General features: G+C 34.9%; 1 protein-coding gene across 10 annotated transcripts in view; it reads left to right on the top strand.

The window, feature by feature from the left end:
• Positions 1-10,798, top strand: part of TXNDC16 (thioredoxin domain containing 16) — a 115,780-nt gene that overhangs the window by 74,630 nt on the left and 30,352 nt on the right. For all 10 annotated transcript variants that reach the window (XM_032251070.1, XM_032251068.1, XM_032251067.1 and 7 more), the window contains 2 exons: positions 3,024-3,192; positions 3,520-3,656. In XM_032251070.1, coding sequence (XP_032106961.1) covers positions 3,024-3,192; positions 3,520-3,656 — 306 coding nt within the window. The remainder of the gene's footprint in view (positions 1-3,023; positions 3,193-3,519; positions 3,657-10,798) is intronic.

Here is a 10,798-nt window from a genome sequence, read left to right as displayed (position 1 = left end):
CCCTTGAATAATAATTTTTTTGGTAGTCAGATATCAGATAAATGGACTATTTTGGAAGTTCAGGGAACTTAATGTGGAAATGCATTGCATAAGTAATTATAATGTTTTGTGTCTACGTTGAAGCCTGTACTATAACTTTATAAATTAGGAAAATGTTATAATACCTTGGGCATTTAGTCTTATCATCTGTCTTTCCTGTTGACTTACTGGGAAAAAGCCATTTGTCATCTCTTAGTCCAAGACAATGAAGAATGTTTTTTTAGTCTGTCACTAGGTGGCAGCAAATGTCAAAATTTTATACTTACAAAATACCTGTGTCTAAGATAACCTATTTTTTCCTTTACATTAGGAACCTAATTGAAATTACTGCATTGATAAAGTATATAAGATGTAGTACTATAGGCATCTTAGAATATTAAACTATTCCAATTGGAACATGAGTAGATATTGGAACCATTTTACAGGAATGAAAATAAAACTTTTAAATTGATAACTTCAGTATAAGTAGTTATACTTGATTAGTTCTCATAGATGCAATAACTTTTAATGATATATGTCAGTATTACTTTTCTAGTTTTAAAGATAACACCAAAGTTTTCCATTTCAACTGTAGGGACAAAGAAATAATCACATTTTTAGCAGTGGTGGACATGTTGAGGATGCTTATTGAAAGGAAAGAACTGCAGCTGGAAGAGCTTTATATTCCATACTTGGGTGGCAATATATAACATGGCACTTTGTATAAACAAGCATCACCAGATGTTTATTGATGAAATTGAAGCAGCTACATTGCCTGGGGTATATTCCCTGGGGTTTGTTGTCATGCACCAGGAAAATTTAGGTCATGGACACACACAAAGAGTTTAAGAGCAAAGGTTAAATAGAGAGAAGAGAAAGAGAAACAGGTTCCTCTATAGAGGAAGGGGTCTCTGAGAGGAAAGGACTGGCTGGTGACAAATGTGCCGAGTTTTATAGTCCAGTTTGGGGAAGTGGTGTGTGATTTACACACTGGTTTGATCAGGCATGATTTTTACATAGTGGCACAGGGAAGTCTGGTCGCCACACCCTAATCTTATACAAATGGGCTTTCCATTTGATTATGGCCATCTTGTCTGCTCCTTATAGCACACGTGGCTGGCAGAGAAGGGAAGATGGAGCCGCCATCTTGAAAATGTTTAGTCCTTAGTTCCTGATTTGGGGCTACTTTTCATTAAAAAGAAAAGCCTTACCAAGGACTCCCATACTCTTGCTATATGCCTAAATGATTTTTTCTTAACTTGTATGTCAAAATGATTAAAATAAAGGATAAGAGAGCTTGGGTAGGAGGTCACTTAGCAGGTCAGATTTAGGAAGAAATAAGGATTTGTATTTGTTTATATGATCATACAAAATTCAATTATTAATATCCTTTAACATAAGAATTTAAAAATTGTGAAGAAATACCAATGTACATTCTACACATTTTTACTGAATACATACTGTGGAACAGACATTGTGCTAGGCAGTGGGTATGTAGTAGTGAATAAGACAGTGTAAACCTTGCCTGTATTATCAGATTGTTAATACTAAATCTAAAGTAATAAGTTATTGCATCTATGAGAACTAATCAAGAATCTTTGAAAATACACAAATTAATTTCAGTATTAAAAATTTTGCGTGATAAAATGTTAAAATATCACGTTTACAATTTTAATCATGTGATTAAGTTACATTTAGGCTATATCCTAAATTGATACACAAAGATTCCTTCTTTGATCTACTATATTAAATCTTATTTTAAATTTTTTATTAGAACTTATTCTTTTGAGTTGTATGGTACTTGTTTTATTTGGTGTTTGATCTCTTTCCACACAGTGATTTATAATATTTTAGAGAACTTTACATGTTTTTATTATAGAGCAAGTAGGGATTTCTGTTTGAGATTCTGCTGTGTGTTTTCTTAGGCAGAAAATAAATTATAATGTTTAGGCAGGATAGGTATCTGAAGTCCTAGATGAGTTTCACATGTCATTTATTCACATGCATATTTAAGGTGCTGCAGGTGCTGGAAAATCAGTGATAAATAGCTACAGTCCCTGCTCTTAAGGAGTTGTCTTGGTAGAGAGAGACATTAATCAGATATTGAGCAGTATATAATTACATAAGGAGGTAAGGAAAGGAGCATGGTTCTATGATAACATATATCAAAGGAACCTGATGTAGATCAGTGTATCAGAGAAGGCTTCCTTGAAGTCATACATGATGTGAAAGATTTAACTCTGCAAAGGTTGGTGGGGGTAAGTGGGTGCCAAAACAGATGTGAGTTTTGGAAAGATATCTCTAGCATTAGTGTAGACACACTGAATTCAAGGAGGTGAATTAGAAGCCTATTCTAGTTATCCAGGATAAATTACATTTGAGTGGTGGCAGTAAAGAGAAATGGACAGTAATTAGAGATATTAAAAATTTAGGTGGTAAAAAAAAACATGCTGATTAATCAATAGGCATGAAGGGCTTGGGAATGGGGAGGTACGAAAGATGAGGCTTTGTTTTTTGAGTTGCACAAAGCAGCAACATTCACCAACAAACACAGAAAAGAAACCATATGTGGTTTTAGACTTGTTGAGTTTGAGATGTTTCCGTTCAATGGCAAACAGAGAAATAGTAAGGATACATGGGTCTGGAACTTCAAGGAGCTTGGGCCAAAGACGTAAATTAGGATTCATTAGATTGTCTGTGGTTATTGGGGTTGCGTAGAAGGAGAGTGAAAAAAACAAGAGAAGGCAGCTTAAGCTGAGTCTTGAGGGACTCCTAACTCTGCTGTCAGAGGAGCCTGCAAAAGGGACCAAAAAGGAGATGCTGTAAAGGTGGGGAAAATGTCAGTAGCGGACGGTGTTGCAAAGATCAAGGGAAGAGAGTGTTTAAGCCGGAGTGTTTAATGCTGAGAGATTAAAATATAAATCGGCTAGAAAAACATTGAAAATTCTAAGCAAATGCATTTTCTACATTAGTAATTACAAAATGTGCATTTTCCTTTTATTTAGGCACATCTACTATGCTTCTTACTAGAATAAACTGTGCAGATTGGCCTGATGTATGTACTAAGCAAAATGTTACTGAATTTCCTTTTGTAAAGATGTACAAGAAAGGCAAGAACCCAGTGTCTTACACTGGAATGCTAGGAACTGAAGATCTCCTAAAATTTATCCAACTGTAAGTATTCAGCTTCATTACAAGATCTCTAAATGTTTAGGTCTGTGAAAGTTCTAATTCTCAGACTTTGCTAACATTCTTTAAATAGGTTAAGGAGGATACTAGAATTGAGATCATAAAATAAATATTCATGAGAGTCTATGTACATTTTGTCACTTTTGAGGAGATAGTAATTTTGTTTAATGAGTCTGATTTTCTTTAAGAATAATATCTAATTTTCTGTATTTATCCTATGTAATATATTATTTGCTATGTTTAGTGTATTTTTTTTACAAACTGAAAATACCTTTAAAAATTAATTTTTAATATAGTTATATATTCATTCAGCAATAGGATTTCATATCCAGTGAATATAACATCGATCCAAGAAGCAGAGGAATATTTAAGTGGGGAATTATATAAAGACCTGATCTCCTATTCTAGTATGTCAGTATTGGGACTATTTAGTCCAAACATGACAACAGGTAAGTATAGCTGAGCTTTTGAATTATACAGTATCATTGCTTGCTAGTTTTATTTTTTAAGAATATCTTTTTAAGTTATACAGAATTTCAAAATTACAGAGACGTTTGAAGAAAAATAAAATGCTGTAAGCTAATTTTTCAGAGACACATAGTGTTAAATTTTGACGTAATTTCTTCCATCTTTTTTCTGTATACCTACACATTGCATATTTATGTAGGTTTTAATATAATTGGGCTAAAGCTGTATGTCTAGATTAGAATCTTGTTTTTTGTTTTTGTTTGTTTTTGAGACAGTCTCGCTCTGTTGCTGGGCTGGAGTGCAGCAGCGAGATCTCTGTTCACTGCAACCTCTGTCTTCTGGGTTCAAGTGATTCTCCTGCCCCAGCCTCCTGAGTAGCTAGGACTACAGGTGGCGCTGCCACACCCAGCTAATTTTTATATTTTTAGTAGAGATGGGGTTTCATCACGTTGGCCAGGATGGTTTCAATCTCTTGATCTTGTGATCCACCCACCTCAGCCTCCCAAAGTGCTGGGATTACAGGTGTGAGCCACTGCATCCAGCTAGAATCTTGTTTTTATTTAACGTTACATTGATATATAGATATTCTTCATGAACATTATGGCTGCATAATATTTGGTGAATATATATACCAAACTGTATTTGAATTTGTTTATTTTGTTTTGTTTTGTTTGTTTGTTTGTTTTTGACCGGAGTGCAGTGGGATGATCTTGGCTCACTGCAGCCTCCACTTCCTGGGCTCAAGCAATCCTCCCACTTCAACCTTCTGAGTAGCTGGGACCACAGACATGTGTCACCATGCCTGGCTAATTTTTTGTATTTTTATAGAGACAGAATTTCACCATGTTTCCCAGTCTGGCCTTGAACTTCTGAGCTCAAGCAATCCACCCACCTTGGCCTGCCAAAGTGTTGGGATTACAGATGTGAGTCACTGCACCTGGCCTTATTTGACTATTTACAAACAATATTTATACTGTTTTCTTTTTTTTTCCTTGCTGTATGTGAAGAACATTTTTGAGTTTTTGTATTGCTTTTAGACTATATAATGAATTGGATTCCCAATAGAATAACTTATGTCTTCTGTAAATTGTGGGTTATATACATTACTCGCTGATTTTTTTTTTTGAGACAGGGTCTCGCCCTCCTGCCCAGGTTGGAGTGCAGTGGCACAATCACAGCTCACTGCAACCATAACCTCCTGGGCTTGAGTGATCCTCCCACTTCAGCCTTCTGAGTAGCTAGGATTATAGACATATGCCACCATGCCCACTAATTTTTAAATTTCTTGTAGAGACGAGATCTCCCTATGTTGCCCTGGCTGGTCTCAAACTCCTGGGCTCAAGTAGTCTTCCTGCCTTGGCCTCTCAAAATACTGGTATTATGGGCATGAGCCACTCTGCTTGCCCACTCATTTTTTAAAATGGGGTTTTACTGTTTGTCTAATGAATTGTTGTGTGATCTTTGTATATTAAGGAGATTAAGCTTTTGTCATTTTGTTCCAGTTATTTTCCCTCAGTTTGTTATTTGCTCATTAGCTTTGTTGAATAATTTTTATATAACAGTTTAACTTTTTTTAATCTATTGATTTTAAGACTTCTTCCATTGCTTTTAGCTATTAAAACATATCATTTTATCAGCTAATATTCACCTGTATTTTCTCTTTTTAATTTGTAGTATTTTCTTAATTTATCTTGCTTTGTATATTTGTTTTTAAAAATTTTTTGATAAACTACACATAATGTAAAATTTACCATCTTACACGTTTTAAAGTGTATATTTTACAAGTGTTAAGTATATTCACATTGTTGTACAACTAATCTGCGGAACATTTTCATCTTGCAAAACTGAAACTCTGTACCCATTAAACAACAGTTTTTCATTTCATCCTCCTCCCAGGCCCTGGTAACCACTGTTTTACTTTCTGTTTATATGAGTCTGACTACTCTATGCACCTCATACAGATGGAATCATACAATATTTGTCTTTTTCTGACTGGCTTATTTCACTTTCCATAATGTCTTCAGAGTTCATCTGTATTGTAGTATGTGTCAGAATTTCCTTCCAATTTTAAGCCAGATAGTATTCCATTGTATGTATATCATATTTTATTTACCCGTTTATCCGTTAATGAATGTTTGGGTTACTTCTACCTCTTGGCTGTTATGAATAATGCTCTTGTGAACATGGGTATGGAAATATCTCTGGGACTCTGCTTTCAATTATTTAGGATATATACTGAGAAGTGCAATTGCTAGGTCATATGGTAATTCTGTTTTTAATTTTCGAGGAACCGCAGTACTATTTTCCACACTGGCTGCATCATTTTACATTCCTACCAACATTGTATCAGGGTTCCAATTACTTTAACATCCTTGCCAGTACTCATTATTTTGTTTTATTTTTTATGATAGCCATCCGAATGGGCACGAGGTGATATCTCACTGTGACTTTGATTTGCATTTCCCAAATTAATAGTGATGTTGAGCATCTTTTCATTATGCTTGTTGGTCATTTGTATATGTTCTTTGGAGAAATGTTTATGTAACTCTTTTGCCCATTTTTAAATTAGGTTATTTATATTTTTTGTTGTTTAGTTACAGAAATTCTTTTTTTTTTTTTTTTTTTTTTCTGAGACATAGTCTTGCTCTGTCACCCAGGCTGGAGTGCAGTGGCTCAATCTCAGCTCAATGCAACCTCTGCCTCCAGGGTTCAAGGGGTTCTTCTGCCTCAGCCTCCTGAGTAGCTGAGATTACAAGTACTCACCACCATGCCCAGCTAATTTTTGTACTCTTAGTAGAAATGGGGCTTTACCATGTTGGCCAGGCTGGTCTCCAACTCTTGACCTCATGATCTGCCTGCCTCAGCTTCCCAAAGTGCTGGGATTACAGGCATGAGCCACTGTGCCCGGCCTACAGAATTTCTTTATATATTTGGGATATTATCCTTCATCAAAGATTTGATTTGTAAATATTTTCTCTTATTCTATAGGTTGCCTTTTTACTCTGTGATTTTTTAAAATTTTAAATTTTTAATTTTTTTCTTTTTACCTGTACATGTCAAGGAATTTTTTTCTTTTTTAAAAGTTTTTAACCCTGTTTTAGCGCATGGGATGAGTGTAGGAGCCAACTTTTTTTTTTCTAATATTTAGCATTTATCCTTTTTTTCTCTACACTATATATGATTTCACAATCACCTTATTATTTATCTATATGTGTGTATATATGTCTAATTGTTTTCTATTTTATTCACCTTATCTACCTATTGATAATCTATTAGTTTTATAATACATGTTGAATATATGGTCAAGTCTCTGATTTGTCTTTTTAAGTATTTTCTTGTTTTTGTTTTCCTATTGACTCTTCTTGGTGAACATTAGTGATTTATAATTTTTCTCTTAACTGATTTGGATATCTCCTGCTTGTTTTAAGCTTTGTTGGTGTTTCTTTAGTTTTTCTCTATTTTTAAAAATATGGTGTATGCTTCTTTTGCTTGTATTTTCTCCAGAACTAGAGAAAAATATTCCCCCAAAACGTATTTGAACCTATAAAGTTAAAGATCGTTTCAATGAATTTGACTCCCTCTTGTGGAAGATGGTTTTAATTCCTTTCTTTCTTTCCTTTCTTTCTTTTTCTTTCTTCTTTTTTTTTTTTTTTTTTCTTTGAGACAGAGTGTTGCTCTGTAACCCAAGTTGGAGTGCAGTGGCGTGGTCTCGGCTCACTGCAGCCTCTGCCTTGAGGTTCATGTGATTCTCTTGCTTCAGCCTCCCAAGTTGCCGGGACAGCAGGCATGTGCCACCATGCCCAGCTAATTTTTATATTTTTAGTAGAGATGAGGTTCTATGTTTTTGTTTTTTTTTTTTGGTATGCTGTGGTCTCATGTTATGGACTCATATTATCTTTATTGCTGAGCTTTTATTTATTTTTTTATTTATTGCATCATACATAATCAAATGTAAATTTTTGAAAGAAAATTCTTGCATTCACTTTTCCAACATTTTTGCAAATATACTCACCACCTAGATTCTACCATTAACATTTAATATTTGCTTTAGTACATACCTGTATATCTTTCCATTTATTAGTTCGTCTTATTTTTGATGCAATTCAAATTAACGTTTTTGCATTCAACTTTGCTATAATGCTTATAACAATTATTTTTACTTTGATAGTTTTACATGGCATCATAAACTACTGTATTCCTTTAATATCATACCTTCTCTTTTCTTAGACTCATACTCTATTTATCTCTTGCTTCACAGGAATGTGTCTTTCAGTAAGTTATTTAAAAAGGGTACACATAGGGTGTTTTTTCTAACCAATAGTATTTCTGGTAATGTTATTTGTTGCTTTTGCATCTAGGTGGCCTCTTGAGTCAGTAGCAAAACTCTCATTGTTTTCTTCACTGTACTAATTCTTACCATTTATCTAGGAAACTTTGCTCCTCCTTGTTTTTTTCTTTTCTTGAGATGGATTTCAAATTCTGAATGAAAGATTTTAAGATATTTGTCTGAGAAGAGGACCCCACTGTTCTAGCTTTATATTTGCACATAATAGCTACTATTAACTACTTATTAAATTTTGCTTTCTACAAATTTACATCTAGCAATTTTTTTCTACTTTGTTTTCAGAATTGTAAAAAGTAAAAGCCAAAGAAACTTACAAAAAAAAATAAGAATATTAATGTTTGCCCTGTGACTTATCATTTTTGAAGGCAAAATCCTAGAGAGAAAACCTTTTCTTTTTTCAGTCAGAGTCTTGCTCTGTCGCCCAGGCTGGGATGCCCAGTGGTGCCATGTCGCTCACTGCGACCTCCACCTCCCAGGTTCATGCAGTTCTCATACCTCAGCCTCCTAAGTACTAAGACCACAGGCATGTGCCATGCGGCAGCACACTCAGTTAAGTTTGTCTTTTTAGTAGAGAAGGGGTTTCACTATGTTGGCCAGGCTGGTCTCAAACTCCTGGCCTTTAGTGATCTGTCCACCTCAGCTTCCCAAAGTGTTGAGATTACAGACGTTAGCCACCACGCCTGGCCTTATAGAGAGCATAGCCTTACTAATGAAAAAAAAATTTTTAATGAAAAATTGGGAAGTTTGTGTTTTACTCCTCCATCTTCCTTCACTTTTGAATGTTTCTGCTCCCATGATTGACATTGTTCTCTGTGTACCTCAGATGCCTGCGGCCCTAACCTTCTCATTTATTATTCACACTAGGCCTCCTTCCCAGGAGAATTTAAGTCTTCAGATAATAAAAAGCACAAATATAATAAAGTCATCGAAGACAATGTAAAAAGTCAGCAATAAAACAGTAGCGGACAATTATATAGAAAGTCTGAAAACACTGTCGTTTATCGTAAAACTTAGCCCTAAGCCATCTGGTAGCAATCAGAAACAAAAAGATGAAATTTTCGCCACCTATCATCATACATAATGAATTGCAACACACAAGTTGCAATTCACACAAGGATGCTGATTAATTCACAGAGAAAACCTTTTCCTAATTTACGTACTGAAAATAATTTTTCATATTGTTTTTTACATAGGGAATCAACATCAGAAATGGTGTATTTGATCATATTTTTACACAAAAGATGATAAAATGTACATGTAGTCATCTCACAACGAAAGTCAAAAACAAAATGTTAAATTATTTAAAGGTAGTTCTGGTATGCCAAAATGATGTAGTCTGGATATTATACTTCATTATTTCACTGGATTGTTCACAAAATTTTCTGTTAGAGATTCATTCCTTTTTATTTCTTTTAGTTTTTTTGTTTTCATTGTTTGCAAACATTAATATGTTAGTAGCTGGACAATCAACATCTATTGAAGAGAGAATAAATAATAAAATTCTTATGAATTTATTAACATTTTTATATAAATGTATGTTTTGCTAATAAAAGCTAACTCTGGTTAAATTTAGCCTAAAGCTGCGTCCTTGTATATTTTAAGTTCAGCCTAAAGGTTTCTCCATAAATAGTGAACTGTAATCTAACTAGATGCATATACAGACTCTAACCGGCTCTTAAATCACTCATCAAGTTTTGGTCAATCAAAGGTGGCCAACTGTTCAAATTGTGTTCAAATAAGACAAATGCCAGCTATAACCAGTCTGTTTCTGCACCTCACTACTGTTTTCTGTCCATCACTTTCCTCTTACTGTCTCTAAATCCTTTTTGACTGCATGGTAGCACTGGGGTTGCTGTGAACCTATTCTGGTTTGAGCGGGCTGCCCAACTGGCAAGTGGATCTTTGCTCAGTTAAACTCTATTAAATTTAGTTTGTCTAAAGTTTTTCTTTTAACAAATGATGTCAGAAATGGGACCTACAGTAGAGCTTCCAGCCACCTCCAGCAGCTTCGAGTGACCAAGTGGGGTACCCACTGGGCCCATTGTGTCCATTGTTCTCTCTCAGCCACTGGAGATTGTGAGTAAGTTCTCTTTGAGACTTTGAAGCTCCACATCTTCGTGTTTTGAGCTATCTGAGTTTGTTTGAGCAAATTTTAAAATCTGGACTGGGTTTGGAAGTTGCTACAGAAATTGGACTGGGTCCAGGATCAAATTAGATCTGATAATTAACTGACTTAGATCTAGTTAGAGGCCTTAGATATTTGAGTCAGACAGAAACTGACATTAAATGGCAATACTGCAGGTAGTATGAACTTCAGCTTTCAGAAGTTTGCAGGGACTTTTGTGTTCTATCCCCTTTGTTTCATTTTCTTGCACTAATAGGTAGGAAAAAAGTCATTGACTAAGTTGATCAAGGAAATCTGAGAGCCAAAGCCAAGATTCACCATAAAAATGAGATCCTTAATTTCTGAAGAACTGAGTACTCCACCTTCTGGCTACAACTACCTGCAAACACTTAGAAAAATGGCAAAATATTACTAAAGATAATTTAAAGTTACAGTAGAACATTTCAAATGAAAAACGCTATACTTTAGAAGTACATTTAAAAATGAGGACTCTCTAATTAGGCTTATTCAGGGATGCCTATTGGTATTCAGAAGCTTCTGAAAAGATTTCAATATTTTTACTGCCTCTTTTAAAAGACTCTTTACAAAAGGTAGCCAGGGCCAGGCCCAGTGGCTCATGCCTACTATCCCAGCACTTTGGGAGGCTGAGGTGG

This window comes from Sapajus apella, unplaced genomic scaffold, assembly GCF_009761245.1.
Source record: "Sapajus apella isolate SASKATOON/1434 unplaced genomic scaffold, GSC_monkey_1.0 scaffold74, whole genome shotgun sequence".
Taxonomy (NCBI): domain Eukaryota; kingdom Metazoa; phylum Chordata; class Mammalia; order Primates; family Cebidae; genus Sapajus; species Sapajus apella.
Note: the sequence above shows the minus strand (reverse complement) of the source record. Positions and strands in the feature narration are given on the sequence as shown.